This window comes from Anolis carolinensis, chromosome 4 (genome assembly GCF_035594765.1).
Source record: "Anolis carolinensis isolate JA03-04 chromosome 4, rAnoCar3.1.pri, whole genome shotgun sequence".
NCBI classification, from domain to species: domain Eukaryota; kingdom Metazoa; phylum Chordata; class Lepidosauria; order Squamata; family Dactyloidae; genus Anolis; species Anolis carolinensis.
The window spans coordinates 158724116-158748773 of NC_085844.1; the positions used below are offsets into that span (position 1 = coordinate 158724116).

The 24658-nt window shown below is 36.9% G+C and overlaps 1 protein-coding gene across 22 annotated transcripts in view; it reads right to left on the reverse strand.

The window, feature by feature from the left end:
• adgrl2 (adhesion G protein-coupled receptor L2) overlaps positions 1–24658 on the reverse strand; it is a 324023-nt gene that overhangs the window by 16664 nt on the left and 282701 nt on the right. For 14 of the 22 annotated variants that reach the window (XM_062978110.1, XM_062978112.1, XM_062978111.1 and 11 more), the window contains 9 exons: positions 21530–21652; positions 21059–21264; positions 19890–20063; positions 17226–17435; positions 13825–14045; positions 11319–11385; positions 1816–1907; positions 666–710; positions 335–361 (listed from right to left, as the gene is read on the reverse strand). In XM_062978110.1, the coding sequence (XP_062834180.1) occupies positions 335–361; positions 666–710; positions 1816–1907; positions 11319–11385; positions 13825–14045; positions 17226–17435; positions 19890–20063; positions 21059–21264; positions 21530–21652 (1165 nt within the window). The remainder of the gene's footprint in view (positions 1–334; positions 362–665; positions 711–1815; positions 1908–11318; positions 11386–13824; positions 14046–17225; positions 17436–19889; positions 20064–21058; positions 21265–21529; positions 21653–24658) is intronic. The other 8 variants (XM_008114145.3, XM_008114148.3, XM_008114147.3 and 5 more) reach the window with 1 other exon arrangement.

Genomic DNA, 24658 nt, shown 5'->3' on the forward strand with positions numbered 1-24658 from the left:
TAAAAGCTAATAACCTAGGGCTTGAAGACTCTGCTAAACTGAGACTAGATAGTCTAACACTAATGAAAGTATCTTGCTGAAATGTGACAAATATATGGACTTAGCCACAAAAGAAAGTCTTTAAGTTTGCAATCCTATACTTACATAACTGGGAGTAAGTCCCATTAAACTCAGTGGGGCTTACTTCTCAGTATACATGAATAGGATTGCATTGTAAAGGAGATTTTTTCATGAATAGTTTCAGGGGAGAAAAAGAAATTGCAGAGAACAGCACAGAATGAAAAGGGAAAGGGGGGTTTATTCAGTGCATTCCACATCTAACTAATGATCTTACTTGATAAATGGCTTATTATCTTCATAGCTAGAAAGCGTTATAAGCAGAAAAGAGAAACAAAATTATTAGACAGAATTTAAATCGAAACTAATAAGAAAGCATTTTAGTAATTTTATACAAAAATTAGTTAAAATTAGAAAATTCAAAGTGCAGATGCAAGCAGTTTAAAATAATAAAAGGCATATAATAGCTGGAAATAGTTTAGCAAATTAGATATCTCCAAAGTTGTTAATAAAAAATCAGGGATAATCCATGAAATTTGTCCAAATTTGCAAGTTTTTTTTTGTTTAAAGTCATGCTTCAAATTTGTTAATATAGGGTTCTATCTTACCCAGGTAAGTCCGTATTATAGTAGCCATCACAAACACGGTAATTACTGGTGTGGATGAGAAGACAGAAAGAGAAAGAAAAGGAAGAAAAGAGAGAGATGCTAAAGATTAGCTCTCTCTCTAACATGCAACATGCAATGAAGCTGATATTGTGACCTATCTAATCAACATCTAGCTTGTATTGTTAGCTTTGTTGTAGATCTGCCCTTGCCATATTCTGTGTTCAAAAGACAATTCAAGACCTGGACATAACCACATTTTACTTGAAAGCTCCAATGATTTCAACAGAACAGGAGTGTTCATAACCACAGACTGTACCCCTAGCCAGTTTAGCATAACAATTCAGTCTGAAGTAACAGTACAGAATGAGCTAAAGTAGAGGTGGGCAATGTAAGGTCAAAGAGCTTTACTAAAGCTACTCCAAAATGTTGTTGGCTAGACATATTTATCCACACAAAGGAAGCATGGTTTAGGCATTGATTGTTATTATTATGTTTATTTATACCCCACTTTTTCTCTCCACAAGGAGACTCAAAGCGGCTAGATATGTCCTTTTATTGTCCACCTCTGGCTTTTTGCATGATCCACCACTGTCAGATTATCATTAAATAAATTAAACCATCAGACTACTTTCTGGAAAGGGAATATTCTGTCCTACGTATAACACCAGCACAAAAGTAAGTATTTCTTAAAATTAGCATGAAACAGATAATCTTCAACATAACCATTGTAATAAGAGTGAATGCTCTTAGAAGGTATAATTATGACTGGGGATGCTGCTAAGAATCCCTAACTGTCAAGAATAATTTAGCAAAACAAACTGAGCAGAACAACATCAGCCATGCAAAGAGCAGCATCGTCTGGAGCTGCATTTTAAATGCAAATGAAATTATTGCAGGGCTGTGGAATTTCCATGAAGGCACAAAAGCACATTTCTTGACCGCCATTCCTAGCAGAAGTTAATTTTGACCCTCAGCTGTGACATTATAGCAATGCATGTATTGACAGCAGGACTGGTGCTGTTTGCTTTTAATTGATATCTGCGGTTACTGGGAGACAAAGCCATGTGTTTCTAATGGCGAAGAGCTTTCAATCACTAGGAACAATCAGAAAAATAATCACAGTTATTGGATTCAAATACAAAGCACTTACTTAATGTTTTCCAACCTGCTAGAGTCTGGTTTCAAAGTGTTTGAGTGCTTCACCATTTTGCACAATGTGATCACCAGGAAGATAAGATTCAGCTGTCAAAACAGATATCAGTGAAATTAAACCACTTCAAGTAACAGGTTGATTAATTATGATGCTCTAGACTAAACAAAAATGTAGGAGAAAGAAGTGATCAGTTTTTGAACCACTCTGTCAGCTGGTGACAGATCGGCAAATAAATATTAGATCAACCATTGTCAAAATTCAGCCGATCCCATTCAGTACACATCTTCCATTATTTTTTGTTTCATGTTTCCTGATATTTCATTCACACAGCATACTTTCTAATGTTTAATATGCTTCTGTCTCCCGCCTTGTCCAAGTTGTATATGTTTTTATGCCCTTCTAGTCACTGTGACTAGAGGGGCCGACCAAGGGCAAGATAGATGGATGGTATCCTTGAAGTGACTGGTTTGACCAGCCAACAGAGAGCTCTGGCGTGGGCTGGTCCATGAAGTCAGGAAGAGTCAGAAGAGAACAAATAAACAACAAAATCTCTGTGACTGTGAATCTGTTTTTTTTTTGGGGGGGGGGGTTATTTTCCTGAAAAAGTAGTGTGTGAATACAATTAAAACAACTCTAGGATTCATGATTGCTCACAGATTTTTTTTAGAGTACACTTCACAACTTTGCCTAATTGATGAAATGACCTGTAATTCTTAAAACTAGTGGGTTGACAAATAAACAGACAAATAACAATGACATGTGTTTATATTCTGTCTTTCCCCTAGCCTAGGAACTCAAGATAGCTTACAAAAATTAAAATGGATACAGGTATACAATCATATCATTGAAAGAGCTAACAAATAATTGAGCTGTTAATAGCACAATTACCAACTAAAAGCATATCAAGAAAAGTCAGGTCTCCTACAGTGGATGAGAAAGGACAGTTCTCCATGTGTGATGGAATAAGCTGATTCTGCATTGGGCTCAATTCTGATATGTTCAAAATGTATCACTGAAGAAAAATAAAAACTGAAAGTGCTGCATGGTATAGAAAAAATAGCCAACTTCAAATTCACAGAAAAAATAATAGCCAGCTTCAAATAGCCAACTTCAACTTCAAATTCACATCTTTTAATATGCTGCTGCTGCTAAGATAAAGACACCTGTTACAGGGAACACACAACCCAGTTCAATCTGCTCTGGCCTCTGCTGGAATTTACACTGAAAAAATATAACTTTTCTACTTCTTTGCAACATCATAGAATCATAGAATATAGAGTTGGAAGAGACCACACAGGCCATCCAGACCAACCCCCTCCATATAAGAAAATCACAAACAAAGCATCACTGACAGATGGCCATCCAGCCTGTTTAAAAACCTCCAAAGGAGCTTCCACCACAACTCCAAGCAGAGAGTTCCACTGTTGAACAGCTTGTACAGACAAAAAGTTCTTCCAAATATTCATGCGGAATCTCCTTTTCTGTAATTTGAACTCACTGCTTGGAATCCTAGTTTCTAGGGCAGCAGAAAACATGTCTGCTCCCTCTTCCTTATGACATCATTTCAAATATTTAAACATGACAATCATGTCTCCTCTCAACTTTCTCTTCTGCAGCTAAACACATCTAGCTCTGTAAGCCACTCCTCATAGGGCAGGGTCTTCATACCTTTGATCATTTTAGTCACCCTCCTCTGGATACACTCCTGTTTGTAATTAATTGTACCTTTTGAATTGTGGTGCCCAGAATTGGACACTCTATTCCAGGTGAAGTCTGACCAAATCAGAACAGAGCAGCACTACGACTTTCCTTGATCTAGACACTATACTCCTTTGAATGCAGCCCAAAATCCCATTAACATTTTTAGCTACTGCATCACATTGTTAGCTCATGTTCAACTTGTTTTCTACTAAGACACCAACATTATTCAAATGTGGTTGAGCCATGGTTCGCCCATCCTGTATCTGTGTATTTCATTTTTTCTACCTAAGGGAAATATCCTACACTTCTCCTTGTTGAAATTCATTTTGTTAGTTGTGGCCCAGGTCTCTAATCTGTTGAGGTAATTTTGAATTCTGATCCTTTCTTCTGGAGTATTCTCCCAATTTGGTGTTATCTGCAAACTTGTTAAACATGCCTTCTAAATTTTAAATAAATTATTGATAAAGATATTGAACAGCATTGGGCCTGGGACAGAACCCTGTGGCACTCCACGAGTCACTTCTTTGCAGAGTAAAGAGGAACCATGGGTGAGCACCCTTTGGGTTCAGTCGCTTAACAAATTACAAATCCATCTAACAGTAGTATTAACTAATCCACATTTTACTAGTTTGTTTGCAAGTAAATCATGGGGGACCTTGTCAAAGGCCTCACTGAAATCAAGATATGCTTTATCCACAGCATTCCCTCCATCAAAAAGGGAATGAAACTATATCAAAAAGAAAAGAAAAGAGGTAAGATTAGTCTGGCATGACTTGTCTCTGAGAAATCCATATTGACCTTTCATGATCACAGCATTATTTTCTAAGTGATTGCAGACTTAATGATCCACTCCAGAATTTCCTGGTATTGATGTCAGGCTGGTCCTCTTTTTTCCCTTCTTGAAGATAGGGACAATATGTGCCCTCCTCTAGTCTGCATGGACTTCTCCTGTTCTCCAATACTGTTCCTTCAATACTCTTGGATATAGTTCATCTGGCTCTGGAGATTTTGATTTATTTAGAGGAGTAAGGTATTCTTTCACTACTTTTTTCCTGTTTTGGATTGCGTTTTCCCCTATTGTCTTGTCCACTCAATTTTTCTCACGTAGAACATTGATTTCTTTTTGGGAGAAGACTGAGGCAAAAAAGGTGTTGAACTGTTCTGCCTTTTCCCTATCCCCTGTTAGCATTTCACCATCTTCTCCATGCAGAGGCCTGCCATACTGTTTCCCTGTTCTTCCTTTTTCTGCTGATATAACCAAAGAATCCTTTTTATTGTTTTTAATCTCTCTGGCAAGCCTTAACTCATTGTATACCTTTTCCCTACATATATTGGTTATTTGATGAATTCCTCTCAGGTGATTAATTCAAAGTACTGGATTTATTATTAGGGTGAAAGGACAGATATGCCACAGGAGTTGAGTCATATTCTTGTAAACAGATTCTCAAAAGCTTGGAAGTACACTGGAAGACTATATACTGAAAGTAACAATAACAATAGTCTAATTATATGTAACATAAGTGATATAGTGAGCAACTGTCCTTCCTGTTTCATGGTATAAAGCCAAAGCCTTATCAAGGTTATGACCACTGTTACAGGTAGAAGAGGTTTCTCCTTTTCATTCCCAGTTCCTCCTCTCCAAAACTCATCTGCCATATATAACAAAATAAAAAAAGCAAAGGGAATGGGGATGATATCTCTTCATGATAAACAGTACACAGATTTATGATTACCGAAGGTAGAAGCATGTAAGGTATAGTGTATCTATGGGCGCTATTGCTATTTGTTACTATTGTTGACCTTGCTTTATTTCCCCGTTTGCAGGCAGAGTGCCCTAAGACCATCTCAACAACTTAAGTAGGATAAGACTAGTTCACTGGGGCCATAGAATCTGAAGGTCAAATTTTAATTTCACTTTGCAAACATTAAACACAGGCACATTTTAAGGGATCATAACATCCAACATGTTACTAAGACCATTGGTTACTTCAGGGGATTAAAGAGTAGACAAAAGTACCTCACCCTCCACTTGCCCAAATCAGAATGTTTCTGCTTATATGTATTCTGATTCAATACCCATATTTAACACATAAACATTGTATATAACAAAAGCAAAATATGTTCGGACCTCTGAGGGAGGGAGGGAGAAGTTTAAGAGGGTGTCGCTTCTGAATATGAAAGATAAAGTCTGAGAATATAAGAGAGTAACTATGACAACAGGATATAGGAGCATTGTCCTCCACATCTCTGTGTAATATGATATAATGAAAGCATCAGGGATTCAGAGACTATAATTTGCTGTCTAAGAACAATAATTTTCGCATATACTTTGGGTACTTCTTACAAGATTATTCAACCTTTGATAAAGTTTGCCAGCATCATGGCAAAAAAAGCAGCTGAAAACATACCTTTTAAAGATTATTAATTTCCATTTAGAGGTGATGTTAGGGTGTGTGTGATTGGGTACCCAAGATATACATACAGATGTAGTTAAAAAAAACAAAACCTGAACAGCTTTCTATTTCAACACAAAATATAGAAAGCAGAAAATGCAAGGGAATGAGATGAAAAATAACACATGTAGAACAAATGCTTTTCACCTCTAATTTTTATGAAAAAATCATATAAAGGAATTATGTTGTTTATTTCACTCTGATTTCTATCATTATCTGGCTAATAACATATATCTTGAGTTTGTGTGTATGAGCATGTATGTGTAATGATAGCTGAAAAGCTTGATTTCCTAATACTTTAAGTTGCTAATAACAGTCTGTTTTCAATAGACCACTTTTAGCTATTTAAATTATTGTATGTTTGAAAGCCACTGAAGGTACCTTCTTTTACCAATTGATTTAAAAAACTGCTTCCAGGAAAGTTTTTTGCCACCGGTATTTTAATATCATAATATTTTCTTGATAGCTTTGTAATTTTCTCATGGTGAATTGTTTTTCTGAAAGTGATCATGGGGTTAGATTTGCACACTTCTTCAGCTATGGCACTATATGCACAGAAATATGCTGGGATGGACAATATCACTGAGCAGAACTAATATGATTTCTTTAAAGTGGCAGCTTGTATATTTCATTATTTATGAAAGGCAACCACCTCCAAAACTTTCAAGTTAGTAGTATTTTCAAAGGTTCATGAAGATCTCGCACAGTAGCCCAACAAGAACAAGATTCATATTAACCTCAACTCAATGATATGCATAGGGGTAAAGCAAAAGTCAAAATGTGGACTTTTCTATTTTGACCAGAGTTTACCAGAATGTACTGTTTGTTTTACAGACATGAAGCTGCTCAATTGAATCACATTCACCTGAGCCTAGCAGCTTAAAATTCATTCCACACAGCCTGAAGTGCTGACATGGATATGATAAGACAGAAGAGGAGAAACACCACATTGAAATAACCTAGCTGAACCACACATGTTCTGACCCTGTTTGTCCTCCCTGGAGCTTTTGTTACCTGGCAAATGCGGCTCGAAAATTGCTCTTGTATCTCCAGATCTTTGCTCTTAGCTAAGCAGAAGCCCATTCCTCTCTGGGACTGGCAGTCAGAGACACACATTCTCTGAAGAAGGCCTCTAAATGAGTGTGCAAGATGAACTTTCACTGAACTGAATTAATTATTAAAGATGCAGATGGAGCTGTCCAAATGATAAGAACAACTCCTGACGTGTCATGATCCAAGCTTTCATTAAATCATTTCAGGCATACTAATGGTTTTCTGCACTCATTACTTATACACACTTTTTTTCATAGATATAATAACCCTGGTGCTCCATAGACATCGAGTAGAAAAGAAGTTAACAACCCTTCGCCACAGGACTCATCCCGCTTTTCTTCCAAATAGTCTAGGAATTGTAAGGTCATTGGAATGGCGGCCAAATTTATATAAACAAATCTTAAGACAAGGAAGCATTTTAATGTGTCAATATTTACAGTGTTTTTTTCAAATGTTTATTTGTTTGATGTTGTTCAATAAGCAAAGAAGCGCAATCCTAATAAATTCACTTTTCAGCACAAGGCTATTATGTTTAAGGCTATTTAAATGTGTGTTAATAAATGATTCTAATTTTTATTAAAAAATATAGAAAAGTGGGTACTGATCTGCCTATAGAAATGAAAATTACAAAATAGAAAGAGCTTTTATCATATAAATTTTTCTTGAAAATCTCTATTTCAAAATGTACATATTTTCTAAGAATGGAAACAAATGATGAAATCATCTCCTAGCAAGTAAATTAAAAATGTTTTCCTGTCAATAATGTCCTTAAAATATTAGTGATTTTCAACAAGATTATTACCTAATTCTCTATTAGATGGTGACCATTTTTATTATCTTGGATTACACAAAAGTACAAACCTGGGTGTAGCTATTCAAAAGGAAATTCTATTCACGTCAAAGGTTACAAAGTGCAAATAAGGGATCAACCCAAGTTGGTTGTTTCCCTGCATTATATCCATTAGAACAGTCTTGTAAACAAGCCTACTCTATTGTTGTTAGCCTGCTTGCACCTGACAGAACAGAAAAGATGGGCAAGGAGGAAGGGAATTCCTAGCTGCTTGTTATCTTTGGTTAGGGAAGAAGAAACAAGTACCCCATTCCTCAAGAAGTACCCCAACCCAACACAACCAGCAGGGGAAAAAACCTGTCACAACTTTTGAAAGTTGACTAATCAAGAGCTCACACATTTTGAAACACTCCATTTTGGCTAGAAGAGTGTACAGTTGGCTCTTCACATTTACAGATTTAACTTTTGTGGATTTGATTATTCATAGATTTGATTAATCTAATCTTAGTGTGTATCTCCAACACCTTCTATGGGCAACTTGCACTGACCATAAAGCTTCCCCACAGAGGTGTTTTCTCAGGCAAAAAATGATTTTTTATACCTGGTTTTATCCCCTTTTGAGGGGCCCCTGCACCTCTAGCCCCAGTAAATGTGGAGGGTTGGCAGTATTTAAAAAAACACACACACAGAAAACAAAAAACAAACTTGTCATTCTGATTTGCTGAGACTAGAATTTATGTGTGGAAGATACATCCAATCATACTATGGATATTATAGCACAATTCTGGCATTAAATAAAACCAACATTCCCAAGAGCAGCAACAACTCTTGCAGAAGTAACAGAATCATCACTATATTTTTGGAAGGAAGGTAATTCGAAACGTGATGCTGATAATGTACACACATTAATATACAACCTGGCTCTTCTGCAATTTCACTGTTCACATTAAACTGCTCTTGAATCATTACATATCCTTTCTTTTGGTCAGGACGATTAGAGGGCAAAGCAATTGCTACAGAAGAATTACTCCCAGGAACTGTGCAGTGATTGCTACCTGCTGTTTCATATTTTTTGAAGTTGGGAATACTGCTCCCAAAGGCCTTTCACTTCTCAGCCTAAATGATTTGCAGGAGGATAATAATGTCATGGCCAGTAAATAATAGTAGACTCCAACGGTACATGGTCAATATGATTAAATGTCCCTTACCACGAATTCCAGTCTGACCTGGTTATAACGGAATACCAATATCTACAGCAATGCCCAAGGCTCACACAAAGTGTAATATTATTGAGAAACAGAGGGAGAAGGACTGGATAAACTGAACAAAGGAATGCTCACAGTAAATAATGTTGCAACTTTTAGAGAAAAGAAGAAAAGGGCAGAAAGTAATGAATTGTATTTGACATGAATGCATTTCAACCAATTTATTTCCAGCCTAATCCTGGAATTGATAAGTATGAATAGTGAAATTATGAGGTGGTAAAATGGACTGAAATACTTGAGTTACATTTTGGGAAATACTATTTGGAAGTGGCTGATATCGATGACCTCTCAGCATTCTCTCTCCCCCTCCCTTCTCTCTCTCCCTTCTCTTTCTCTCTCTCTCCCTCCCTCTCTTCTCTATCTATCTATCTATCTATCTATCTATTTATGGAAACACACACATACAACCTCTCTTCCTCCAATAAGATGAATAACTTGAGGGAAGAAGCAATGAAATGGAAGTTTAGTATTTCTTTTGAATTACACCAAGTTCTTATGCAAACTTAAAATCTGATTTAAAAATCAGTATAGCATGGTTTCCTAAAGTACTGCTTGGCAGTTTAGACCACACGGTGGTGGTTTGATTCACATCTTTTGTTAAAGCAAGATTTAGTGGTTGGGCCAGATTGAAATGGCCCAGATGAAATCTAAAATCCATTTTGAACAAGCCCACTTCAAACAATTCTTTTTTAAAATTGTGTCAGAAGCGATTTGAGAACTTACTGCAAGTCGCTTTTGGTGTGACAGAATTGGCTGTCTACAGAGATGTTGCTAGGGGGCGCCCGGATGTGTTTGCTGGGAGGCTTCTCTCATGTCCCTGCGAGCTAGAGCTCACTCTGTCTCACTGATTTGAACTGGCACTCTTCAGGTCAGCAACCCAATTTTCAGGTCAGCAGTTTAGCCAGCACAAGGGTTTAACCTATTTCACCACCGCGGCTCCTACTATGGGCTATGGAACTGGGTTGTTTATCACAATCCAGCTTATGTTAAACAATAATTGCTGCTTTGTAGTCAATAGCAACCCAGAATTCCGTAAAAGACAAATCCTTCTAGTCATGTAGAGGGAGGAGGGCTGCAGAAACTGACTGTTCCCAACCTACAACTGATATACACATCACTACATTATGGGTTAGTATTATGTGCAAAACATTCTGAAGAGCTTTGCTGTCTTCCATTTTCTTCATCTTTATATCAGTTATGGTACTTAAGGAGACAAAAGGAAGGCGTCTCAGAATAGATCCTTCTAGGCTTGTGAACAGGAATAATCTTTGTTCGTGAGAGCACACTCCTTGTAGGCACTCCAGGAATGTTAAAAAAAGGTGTGTGTGTGCGGGGAGGGGGGTCCTATTTAAGATAGTTGTACTACAATACTCAACTTATTCTTCTTAGTTCTTTCTTTAATCCAGATGATCAAAAACAGAATTATGGCAATGAAAGGCTCCCCATGAGAGCATCTTGCACCTTATTAGAAGCCACCCTTGGTGGTGAGCAAGTGATGGCAAGAGTTGTTCTGTTTTTGTTATTCTGGAAATCCTATATAAGTTATGAGCAACTTCATGGAATGGTAAGATATAAACTGATGAAATAAATTATACAGTATTAACCCATGTATCCATAGGACCAGAACCACTTGGTTTGACCTATTCATAGAAAAGAACATAATCTAGTCCTCTGGGTGATTCTATGACTTGCTTGCACTAAAATCTACCACAGAATTGTCCTTTAGGACACAGCAAATTCTAGGGATTTTCTAGGTTATCCAGCATTATTCTATGATCGCTTCTAACAGGAGTTTTAAATTTCAATAGAGCTTACTATTACCCTTGGTTTCCTGTCTTCCTAGTAAGTTTCAGAAATGCAACTCCCATAGATAAGTGTGGTACACTGTACAGAGAAAATAATAAGCTTATATGTTAACAGCTCAGAAACCATTAGAAAATACAGAATCCCCAAAGGATTATCTCACCAGTGAACAGGATTCTATGTGAGTTATCACAAATATTTATTATTCATATATGACCATGACTGTATGACCAAATTACCCTAAGTATACTCAATTTACCTGTGTACTTCACTTCAAATGGGAGTATGGATCTGAGGTCAAAATAGCTTTGTCTTCATTCATTAGCAAGAAAGATTTCTAGTGGAAAATATCTTTCCAAATATTTTGAAATACATTGCAATAAATGGGGTGCAGGTGGGAGCAGACAGGAAGAAATGGAAGACATAAATTCTTACCAGAATAATGAAGGTAACAGGCCCAATAAAGCTCCAGATAAAATAATTGTCAACCTTGAGCCAGCAACTGTGAAGAAAAAGAAAAGAAACATTATGTAAGCATCAGTGTAAACTGTTTTCAGTACCTCTTCACGTGGCCACCTAGATATTTCATCTCCCTATATTTTATGAGGGTTGAATGAAAAGTAATGCCTCCACTTTCATAACTCAACAGATAGCAGTACTGATATGCAGCAGGTACTGGCTTGACTCTCCTCTACAGTTCCATTTGGCAGGAAGCCTTAGCATTGAATGGTTGTGTTGTTAAAGTGTGAAGTATGCAACCCTGCGCAGATGGTCGGTCAATGTGACTTAAACAACGTGCAGTCATTGAATTCTTGACAGCAGAAGGTGTCATCCCAAAGGAGATTTATCAGAGAATGCAGCTATTTATGGTGATTGTGTTGATGTGAGAACTGTGCGTTGTTGGGCAAGTAAGTTTAAAGATGTTGAGGTGGGAACATCTGACTTGTGTGACAAACAAAGAGTTGGACATCCTGTGACAGCAACCACCGAGTTTCACAAGCAAAAAGTTGACAGATTGATTCGAGATGATCGTCGGATCACTCAGAGAGAAATTTCAAGCATAATAGGCATTTCACAAGAACATGTGGGTCACATTATTGCTTTACTTGGCTATTGGAAGATCTGTGCACAATGACATGACAGGTACTGTGAGACGCTGGTTGCAGAAACAGTGTCGACTTCTCCCATGATGGCTTCAGAAAACTTGTTCATCATTGGCAAAAATATATCCAATTTTCTGGTGATTATGTGGAAAAGTGAATAGTGGTAGTTAAAGAGCACATTTTAAGGATTATTTCTGCATTTGATTTATTGAACTATTCCCATCCAAATCCAAGTAATGAAGGTGGAGGCATTACTTTTCATTCAACCCTCGTAAATAGAAATCCAGGCTGAGACTCTTCATTGGGAGGCATGGCTACATTTCTTAGTTCAACATTTCTTTGTTTTGGGAGAACATGGAGGGAGGGACGGAGGAGAGGTAAGTGTGAATGTGTCTAGTTGTTTTCAAGTAACTGAATACATTGTAACAAGCTCATATATGATATATGTGCCTGTTTCAGTGCACCCAACTAATAGAAAAGGGCTCATGTTTCTGCTCATTCTTTAACAATAAGGAAAGGATTGTGTCTCTCTGTGTGGGCTACATGGCTTAAAAGGTAAATACGATTTGGGGTCGGAAGAGTCTTCCAAACATACAATTACAGTAAATGAAAATTACAAGGCTGTTTCAGATCTCCACCATTGTTATTTATTGGTTTGATTTATATTCTTCCTTTCTCCCCAAATGGGACTGAAAGTGGTTTATAATACAGGTCAAAACTAAATGGCTAAAACAGTAAGAGGCCCAAAAGCCACTAAATTAATAATGCAATTAAAACATTTAATCAATAGGATGCCAGCTCTAACCATTCTTGGGAATTAGTGGGAAGGCCAAATGGGTGTTGATAAAGATCATGGATGCTAATAAGCTCTGCTGTGAGTGCAGAGGAAGACTGTGGATCAATGGTGATTCCTGAGTGATCAGCTCCCGGATTATGGTAAATTTCCAGGAAAGAAAGAAAGAAACAGTTGGATCCTGACACATTATGACTGAGAAATAAGTCAAGAACAAATGCTGTCTGAACAAATCTTGCCAAGAAAACCCCATGATAAGTTCACTTTAGAGAGGTCATAATCCAGAAACAACTTGAAGGGACACAACATGGTGTGGGATTGCAATGTACATATTCTATTTTTCAGCAGAACAGCATATTATCAATAAAATTATTCAGTCTCCAAAATAAAGCAGTGGTTGGGGGAGGGGGACTGGTATTAAATTAATATAAGTGCCAACTTATCAGGGCTCCCCTAACTTAACAATTCTCTTTTTGTGTATCATAGCTCCCTGCTGAATCACCTTTATTTGTCTTTTATCAACGGCAAAATTAAGCTTTCTTGTAGTCAACAGTATCTGCCCATACTAGAACTAATTTCATCAAATGATTTAAAAAACACTACTGAAAGGCACGTTACATGCCTCCAGCAACACAAACCATCAGAAATATTATGTGTCTACCTTCTGTCACTTTCTAAAAATATTTTTTAAAATAAAAGGCAGTAGCTAGATTTAATTCTTTCATTTTTCTGATAAAGTATTATCAAAGCAAAACATCCAGTCTGAAATTCCAAACTATCATAATCCAGGAAGAAAAATAGCAAAACCAGCTGAATTAACTTGTCTAATGAAACAGTGATTTACCAAAACCGAGGCTTTGGGGCAAGGTGGAGCTAGTCCACAGTAGGGATAAATACAGAAAATTACACAAACCCTTATTTGTGCACAGTCCTGCCATTCTCTTAATAATAAAGATTTCAGATGCATTTTTAATCAATCATGTACTCTTTGACAGCTTTTTTAAAAAAAATACTTGAAACATTCAGGTCTCTACAAATTACTTACGCATTTTTTGCTCCATAACTGGTATAGTCAATAGCTGCCGAGACACCAACCACAGTGGCAGGGAAGAGGTAACCAGCAACATAATAGTACTTCTTCCTAGAATATTCACTTTCAAATACTTCTACTAACATGAGATAGAGCTGCACCCCTTCTAGGCACATCCAGGCAAAGGCTGCCAGGAAGAAAAAGTGTAAGAGGCCTGCAAATATTGGGCATGCAATCTGCAAAAAAACAGAAATAATAAAATTCAATTAGCAATCACATTTACTCCAAAGTACGAAATAATTTGGATCTAACAGTAACAGCCCAGAGTGTATAGTGACAGTTCAAGCCTCAAAAAAAAGCAAAACCTTGTTCAAAAGTATAACTTCATATTAAGAATTGTAGGACCTGGAATATGTTTCCAGTAACTGCACCTTCTATCTGTTGCACTCAGTGAGTTGAGATATGGAAAACATGAGCCTATTAGCATTCTGCAGTGCTATGTAGCAGTGTGGAAAATAGTCCATTAATTTTGGTAGGGAAATGCTAACACTCTGTAAGGCTTATATTGCAGATGATTTGGTACAGAAAGATAAAGAGGCATTGCTACTAGATGTATTATTTATAACTTCTGTTGAAAATTCTTATGCCACTGTCAGAATATTCTATTTCCTTTAATATCAAATATCGTTGCTTTTCTCCTTTAGGAGACTGCTGTCATATCAATAGTCAAGTTACATTCTCTCCTCTGTAGCTGAAGTGTTGAATGAAATCCTACCAAATGACTAAATTCTGAGGGCTGCTTATTTTAGAAAACTATGGATTCTGTCTCATGCCTTGAGAAGTAGGAAAACCTTAATCTGAAATGAGAAGTGAACATGTAGAAAGAAAGAAAAATTCCAAAGCCCTCTCTAATAAAAATGTATTGGAGTTCAGTGTATTGTTATGTTATATCCGTAGATAAAAGAGCCATCTACAGAACAACAGAAAGCTACAATAGAAAGATGCAACTGCCCCATATACTTATGTGTTAAGTCTAGAAATTGTAGTCAAAAAATCAACCTCAAAAGCATGGGTTGACTTACACACGGGTCAATGTGAGTACTGTAGCTTAACTTTTATTTTTAAAAAAGGAACCACCCCTTTCATATGTTATTTGAGTGATTATACTGCTTCTGTTTATGTGACTGTCTTAGTCAATTGTTATGTGTTTTTTTTCTGTATTTTTATAGTGTTTTATATTGTTTTCAGTGTTTTATTGTACAATGTTTTATGCTGATTTTATATTGGAAACTGCCCTGAGTCCCTTTTGGGAGAGAGAGCGGTATACAAATAAACTTTTACTTACTTACTTTCTCTTAGAGCAGCAAAATGCAAGAGTTTAGTCCATCCTAAGAGAGCCTAAAAGAAGCACCAACCCCTTCTATTATTTCTGTTATGGTGTCATTTCTGGTCTTTATGAATGTCTGACAGAGAAATGGCAACTGATCCCAAATCAGAATTGGTGCTTTCTCCTCTCCGCACAATTAACCGCACAGATCACATCACATGAAGTTGACTTATACATGAGTATATAAAGTAAATACAACTAAAACCAACTGAATTAACACCTTTGTTTCATTGAATACAACCTTAGATAAGCACATTTGTTCTATTCACATCAGTAGGGAAGCCATATCTCAAGATTACAGTAATTGATCTTTCATAGTGGCACAGAAGGCAGCTGTATGGTAGTTTGATTTCTCAGTGTTTGTTACTTGTACCTGTAACGTCCCTCCCCCCCCCCCCATTGCTAATTAATGCACACACAAGGGCAAGCACACATATACAAAATGTGTAGCAATATAAAAATATTAATAATATTCTCGCTTTCAACAAGAAAGGGAATCTTGATATGTTCAAGCTCCCGTATGAACATGATTATAAACTTCCCCTCTTTTTTTCTCGACAGCAGCAATAGTTTAAAGAAAGTTATGTTTTGTGCAAAGAAAACAACAAAATACAAAACTTTTGTGCAAAAGTATTCTGTTTTTCTGGACTAGATCAAATTCTTGTCACTTATTAGCGCAATGGTTGTGTACAACTAGTTCCGTTAAACATGCTGTATTTCTTGTACTAGTCACAGGAGTGTTAATAAAAGCACCTACCACTGGTAGCTTACTTTCCATCAAACTTTTTCCTTTTAAAAATATCCTTTTGAGAAAGAGTTGTGACTATACTATGGTAAATTCATCTTTCATGACAAATAAGGATTACTGGGTCAAAATATTTTTTATAATCAACCTGGCTTGTGGGGTCTTGTGGGGTCCTACAGGGATCAGTTCTGTCCCCCATGTTGTTTAACATTACATGAAACCGCTGGGAGAGATCATCTGGAGTTTTTGGGTACAGTGTCATTTGTATGCAGATGATGTCCAACTCTGTCACTCCTTCCCACCTGTTACTAAGAGTCCTGAACCGGTGATTGGCAGCTGTGTCAGACTGGATGAGGGCAAACAAATTGAAATTGAATCCAGACAAGACAGAGGTCCTCGTGGTCAGCTGCCAGGCTGAACAGGGCAAAGGGTTACAGCCTGTGTTGGATGGGGTCACACTCCCCCTGAAGATGCAGGTTTGCAGCTAGGGGGTTTTCCTGGATTCATCGTTGAGCATGGAACCCCAGGTTTCAGGGGTGGCCAGGGGAGCTTTTCCACAATTAAAACTTGTGCACCAGCTGCACCCATACCTTGGGAAGTTTGACTTGGCCATGGTGGTCCACGCTCTGGTTAGATCCCGTATAGATTTCTGCAATGTGCTCTACGTGGGATTGCCTTTGAAGACTGTTTGAAAGCTTCAATTGGTCCAACGGGCAGCAGCCAGATTAATCACCAGAGTGACGTACAGGGAGCACACAACTCACTTGTTACGCCAGCTCCACTGACTGCCAGTCTGCTACCAAGCACAGTTCAAAGTGCTGGCTTTAGCCTATAAAGCCTTAAACGGTTTTGTCCCAGCTTACCTGTCTGAATGTATCTTCCCTTATGAACCACCTCAAAGATTAAGATCATCTGGGGAGGACCTGTTCTCGGTCCCGCCTGTTTCGCAAGCGCGGCTGGCAGGGATGAGAGACAGGGCCTTCTCGGTGGTGGTCCCTCAGCGGTGGAACTCCCTCCCTAGTGATGTAAGATCGCCCCCCTCCCTCCTGGCCTTCAGAAGGAAAGCGAAGTCCTCGCTCTGGGATCAAGCCTTTGGTTAAGAGCGTAGTGCAATAATACATGTATATTTGTGCAAGTACATTCCTAAGACAAGTTTTCTTTCATTTTAAAGGGAAAAACTGGATGGAGGAAAGTATTGCAGTAGAAAAGCAGAAAATTGAGAATGATTTTTGGAGGAGAGGAATTAGGGAAAGATCTAAACATATGTTAAATGCAGAGACTTACCGTATATTCTGTTTTATCAATGCCAATTAGGAAAATAAATTCTGCAATAAGGAGGTTGATGCAAAGGTTCTTGTGAATTGTGTTTCGATCACTCTGAAGGCCACGGAAGAAACAGAAAGTGAAGATGCAAATTGCCAGGCAGACAAGGGAAATGACAATCCCCACCCAGGTGATGACAGTGAGGAGTAACCCATGCATTCCATTTTTGTACTGGAAATGATAAAGAGTGAATACAATTAGCATCATTAATGATGAACAGAAACTCAGATCTCATCATCACAGCTAGTACATAGAAAATGCTATTTTATTTCATGGGTGACTTGCAAGCCTAGCTTGTCTAAAGGAGGGGGTAATAGTCACAATATGAGTAAAGTTAATTGACAATACAGAGTAGAACATTTGCTGCTTCCAGTTATATGCAGCATTATATTTATTGAGAACAGTGGTTCTCAAAATTTGTTGTTCCAGCTTGGACTTCAACTCTCAGAAATCCCGGACAGGTTGAAAGATGGTCAAAAATTCTAGGAGTTCAAAACATCTGGAGAATCAAAATTTGGGTAACACTGATTTAGAATATAGGACAGGTGCTGCTGAATATTATAAACACTCTTTATAAACTCAAAAAGAAATATAAAAACACCACAATTCTTCAGGAACTCAGTTAAAACAGAATAATCTTTCATGCTCCTGAACAAATGCCACGACCAATTAAAGAGTGGCTCTGGTATATCCTTTACTTTCATTTTCTATGGTTCTTTATCATACTTGTTTAGAGGAAATATTTTATTCAATGCTTATAGTTCTTTGATTTCGCACTAATTTACAAAGGAAACAAATTCTGTTTGTCAAATACCATGGTAAACTGTGTGAACTGGACAGAAAGTCAATGACTGTCATTTACATACACATACTGTATATTCAAAGTAACATGTTTTTTTCCCTTGTTGAGTCAGAAAATCAAGAGCAATCTTTAAGATCAAATGTTTTGGTTTTGTATTGTATTTGTCCAGCCTATAGTGTATATCAATTTTAACTCTTTTATATGGTTAACTGTATGATAGTCTCAAAAATGATATCTATATATATAAAAGAGTGATGGCATCAGGGCAGCGGACAAAACAACAAAACTACAGGCCCCCCAACCTCGAAATTTGACAACACAACCCATCATTCACGGCTCTAGGTTGATACAACAAAAAGAAAAGAAAAAATAAAGTCCTAATTACAGGGAGAGGAATAATAGCTTTTATCCAATTGCTGCCAGTTTGAAGGCTAAGCTCCGCCCACTTGGTCTCCTAGCAACCTACTCAGCCCAGGGGACAGGCACAGTTAGGCCTCACTTAGGCCTTTTTCACAGATTATCAGATTTGAACTGGATTATATGGCAGTGTAGACTCAAGGCCCTTCCACACAGCTATATAACCCATTTAGAATCTTATATTATCTGCTTTGAACTGGATTATCTTGACTCCACATTGCCATATAATCCACTTCAGTGTGCATACTAAACATAAAGACTACCATACAACAGACATTCAATACCACCACTAACTCAACAATTTCTCACCAACACCACCAGAAAATGCCACAGCAACGCGTGGCTGGGCACAGCTAGTAATTATATATATGTACAACAGATATGTAAGAGAAGACTATTATTCATTACCAATAATTACTATTATTTGGCTTTTGATACCATTAGTAATGCGGGGCAGATGCTACATTTCCATTGTAATCATGCATTCAAAGGGTGAATCTATACTGCAGAATTAATGAAGTTTGACACCACATTAACTGCCATAGATCAATGCTATGCAATCATGGAAGTTGTAGTGTTACATGGTCTTTAGCTCTCTTTACCAAATATTTCTATTGCATTACCAAATTACAACTCCCATGATTTAACAGTATTGAGCCATGGCAGTCAAAGTTAATTTCTACATTTTGAAAAAAATCCACCTGAGGCGCAGAAACATTATTTCACCTGAGCCAGCTTGTTCTAACTGTAGCCATATTAGACAGATACAAAATTCTGTGAGAGCTTATACCCTAACCAAGAAGAGAAAGACCTAGGTACATGGAATTAAATATTGAAGGAAATACTGGTGCATATTTGAGAGTAAGGAATAGAATACTAGTTCTGGTCTTTTCTCATTATCACCATCAGCACACACTTTGTGTTTGAAGCTGATGTTTTCTAATGACACTTTTTATATCCATATTTTTTCATGAAATATGTGGTTCTGATTTACTGTCGTTTTATGTTGAATAGGGAGTTTGCACCACAGGAGAAGTTTGCGGGATAAGTTTACTAACATGTGGAGTGTGATAAGAACAATGCCAGAAGTGGGGCAAAGTAGTGTGCAGGTTCTCATCCTATCATCCCCTACACAGTGCTGAATACAATAATAGAATGCCTGGATAATGCTGGTGAAAGGAAACAATCTTCTCATCTCCCTTAACAAGAAAGTTCACCATTAATTTTAATAGGCTGAGTTTATTATTATTTTTCTTCCTCCATTTTAAATCTGAACCTATCCAAAACAAGTGATGAAATGCATTTTCCAGAAATATTCTGCAATAACTATTGGCTGTGTAGACAGTAGGAAACTCAGAAGTCTTGACAATATTGTTTGCCTAATCATAAACGCCAATATTACTTACCACTATTCCCCTATGGGCCATGAGGATGGCAAAATTGGTTAGATGGCTACATGCACATGTGGTATGTGTTTTATTTGTATCAATCAATTTGCAGCCTTGTGTTGACCAATATCCCATCATAGTTCGTTCTGAGTAGTTCCAGAAGGAACAATTGGCGTTGAAATAATTGTTGGGCTGTGAGATAGGAGAAAATTACAATTAAATACACAAACATGCTATGATGTAGTATCAATGAAATAGTTCAAATTTTGTGCATATTGAGGTCTGAAGTTTTAAAACAACAGTCAAAGGCTATAGTATATACACAAAACCCCTTAAAGCCTTTTTATATCAGCACTTAGAATGACCGAGGACAGGAACACGGTTTTCTCACTGGAAATTTATAAAGGCTATGTGTGCTATCTAGTTTTAAAGTGGACTACTTCACAGAACTACAGATTTAATTGTATTCAGTTATAGCTTTCTACTTCTAGGGTTCCCCCTCCTTACCAAAGATATTCTTGATTAATTAAGGATTTAGTCTATTTCCCATTCTCAATTCTGAGCAGGTTTGAAGAAGCCTAAGAGGTAAGATGACATCTCAAACCAAATTAAATTTAACTGAAAATTGGAAATTTTGGCTTTTATTTTCATATCCATTGCAATAGGTGGGGGGGGGGGGGGACATCTCAATCTGAGTAATAAGAAGCACATTGGCACAAATAAGAAAGTCCCGAGGGAGCACCTGGAGTGTGAAGCTGGTTCACAAAAAATAATTCCTGTTTTGACTAAAATATACTTGAATGCTTCATAAATGGGCTCTGGAAGACAATATGGAATTAAGACAAAATGTTCTAAGTGCCACTTAAATTTTGCTACATTAAGCAGGCAAATTGTAAAAGGTTCTATTTTCTGCCCTGCTGCTAAGGTAAGAGTTAATTTTCACTTAGGAACAAATTAGAGCCATTTACATTTTCATGTTGATTACTGAATTAGCTTTCATTAAGAATACACTTAAGTTCTAATAATCACTGAACCAGGCTCATTTAATTTTATGTTCGTAGACTTAAATAAACCTGTGCTTCTTAGTCCAACATAAAATTCAAATTGAAAGATTCTTCCCATCCTTTCTTTGCTCCTCACTCTTGCTGATTTGATGACCTTCCCATTAATTCATAATCATAACTCACATCAAGGTGTGCCAATGTAAAGAGAACTGGATCGGTCAAGTAGACACGACTGGACTCCTTGTTGATCGAAGCTGCAATGACATCAGAATTCACAGCAATAGTACTGTTCCGGCCAGCAAACTCGCCTCCTAGTTTGATGGTTGCATTTTCAGTACTGAGAAACCGACCTAAGCTTTTGTAAATGATGAAAACCAGCTTTGCTACACCTGCGAAAAGAAATCTCAGGTTATATACTGACTTTAAAGAACACAACATATGTTCAATAGCATCTCTCGTCCTCATCTCCCCAACTGTAATATAAAGCTCTCACGCAGGCAAACTGATTAGAAGCAAAAAGGCTAGTCAAATAGTTTATGTACAAATGAAAGCCACTAATGAGCTATTTTTAATATTGTTGAGGGTGTGTTTGTAAACTAAACTGGAAGAGTTAAGTTGCAAGGGATGAAAATACATGGTTTGCAAAAGACATACCATTTCTGCTATGTTGTTTTACAGTGCTTGAAGAGAGCTGGATTGAATTGCCTCCCGCGTTGCCCTGAGGAAATTTCAAGTCCTGCACCTGCCCGTCTGTACTGAGCGCCACAACCTCTAAAACTAGATAGATCAAAAGCAAAAGAAACAAAAAGAAGGGTTTTTATAATTAGATTTGTTTGGGGCTTTTGTTTTGGAAAGACTTCCGATTTGCCTGCTTCTGTCTGCTTGTACGCACCAGACGCATACTGGTATATTTCAACAACACAGAGTCATTTTTTTCTTTAAATTTTAATCCAAGTGAGTGCAGATGCCAGAAAAGCAAACGTACTTTGGTTCATAGAACATGACATCAAACATGGTTTTAATGTGAACCTAAAAGATTTTTATTTATTTATTATTTATTTCCATCATTTCTATCCTGCCCTTCTCACCCGAAGGGACTCAGGGCGGATCACAATCTGGCAAAATTCAATATACAATACAAAAAGATAAAACATAAGCAATTAAAACAGATAATTTAACAAAATACAATAAATAGATTAAAAACTATACATTATAAAATATAAGATATCACTTTGGAAATCTCAAGAATTCTTACTTCAGAGAAATGTCTGCCATTTGGAAAGCAAAACAACTGTACTATATGAATTTTCATGGTTTCTGTCCTGCTTTCTTGCAGCTAATTTAAGCCAAAATCTGAATTATTCAGTTGTAAAGTTTTGCTGGCTACCCTCCAGTGATTTGCTGATCTCCCTCACTTGTATTATGATTATTTGTAATTATTATTATTATTACATTCCAACATTCCCCGAAGGTAATGGCGCTCCATGCAGTCATATCGGCCACATGACTTTGGAGGCGTGTATGGAGAATGCCGTCTCTTCGGCTTAGAAATGGAGATGAGCACCAACCCCAGAGTCAGACACAACTAGACTTAATGTCAGGGGAAACCTTTCCCTTTACCTTTTCCCCAGATACTGAGAATCACAATGGCTTTAAATGGTTAAAGGAAAAAAGACTTAGACAGTCAGAAATAAGAACATACCAAATGCAATTAATTTGTCAATAAAATTAAAGCCAATTAAAACAAACCCATTAAAATGGGAGAAATATCAACAAAACAGCATAGCATTAAAAGCTAATGTATCTATTAATAACCTAACATGGCTAATGTACCTCATAGAGTTGTGAGGAGAAAAACAGGAGGAAATATCTTGAGCTTCTTCAGAGATAGATGGCATATAAATGAAATAAAGAAGGGAAGAAAACCTAAAAGAGTCACATGTGGTGTTTGGCTATGATAATGATAGAATTTACCACTAGCATTTTTTTCAGGAGCATTAGGCTCACTACCTTTTGGTTAAGATCAAATTTGTATATATTTGTATTATGGAATTTCTGAAACCTTTTGGCAAGTAAAGTCAACCACACCCCACTTTCCAGATGTTATTTTTTAAAAGAAAAGTGACCCATCTATCTACTTGAGCATGCATTGTATGCAGCATTTTTACTGGAGAGATCACATCAAGTTCATGTTTCTCACCACTGGTTTATATAAATCAACTTCTTTAGAAAGGGATGGTTCTTTTCCGTTTTTCTAGATTTCTCAAGAAAAGACTAGTTGTATCTTAAACTCATCCCAAATGGAAAGCTGATTGCCCCCAAGGTGCACAGTGTCTTCTGTTGAGTATTGTAATGTTTTTCGTTAAGCTGACTTTGTCCTGCTTTGGGCAAAGTCAGTTAATAGTCTGCAGTTACACTACTACTACTGTTTCCTAAATTTGATAATGTGAGCAAACTGATGCAGTTAAGAATAAATGACTTCACACAGAACAATTATAGTAGTTTTAAAACAATTTAATTGCCATGGTTTCTCCTTTGGAGTCCAAGGATTTGTAATTTACTGAGACATTACAACTCTGTGGCAGAGAATTCCCTTTCTATTAAACCGAAAATCCCAAGATTCCACAGGATCTAACTATGACACTTAATATTATATTAAAACACTGCAATGGTGCAGTGTGGATATATCCCTAATGTAACATAGACAAACTTTAATCAAGTTATATTTTATATATTGTTAATAAATTACAAAAATTAAGGATGTGGAACAAGATTCTTAAGCATGTTCTCCTTTCACAAATAAATATACTTAACTTTTCCCCCACTATTTTTAGCTCCAAATAAAATCTGCCCTGTAAGGAAGAGCAATTACAGACAAGCAAGAGACCAGAATGAACTTTGCATGTTTTAATGTAACCCGCTTTGAGTCTCCTTGGGGAGAGAAAAAGTGTGGTATAAATAAGCATAATAATAAACATGATGTTGATGTTGATGATGACAATAAGTGTTTTGATTAGGACTCTCAGATCCTCTAAACAATGATTGGTGCAAAAAACATGCACTTAAAATTAACCAATTCTGAACCTAGGATATTTGTATTGAATATCAAAGCAAGCTCACTATCCACCCAGACAAAAATCTATTCCTAGTTACATGTCCTTTATTCCAGCGGTACAACTTAGATTGAGGAAAATTGGGTTGATATCGTTATTAGAGAATAATAATAAATAACTTGTTGATCTGCTGCAAATCATTCTGAGATTTACCATCAGCCTAGATTTATGTTTTGCTAATATAGGGAATACATTGAAGAAATAAATAGATCTGTATATATTTTAAAGGGCATTAGTAGATATTCCTTACACTTCTTATATTTAGCTCATGCTTATACAAAACTAGACATTAAACTGGAAACTCAGAGACAGAATACATAGCTAGTTGGTATTAAAATTTGGGTAGCATTTTCCCCCAGAAAGCTCTCTATATAGGCATATCTTAAAAGCCTCTGATGAAGTATTTTTATACTTGCCCAGCTCCCAGTTTCCTTACTTTGTACAGTTGGAAGTTTATTTAGGAAAATCAGCATTAGGAGGATGGTGATAGTGAGCTGGAGAAATACAGCTCACAGAGACTTTTGGTATCAGATTGCAGCAGTAAGTCTGCAGTAAACAATGCAATAAAGCTTGAAGTAGTAAAGAAAGATTTTACTCTAGCTTATCCTATTGCAACTATGTGGAAAGCAAACAGCAGCTGCCTGTAGAATCCCTCACTAAACATGCATCA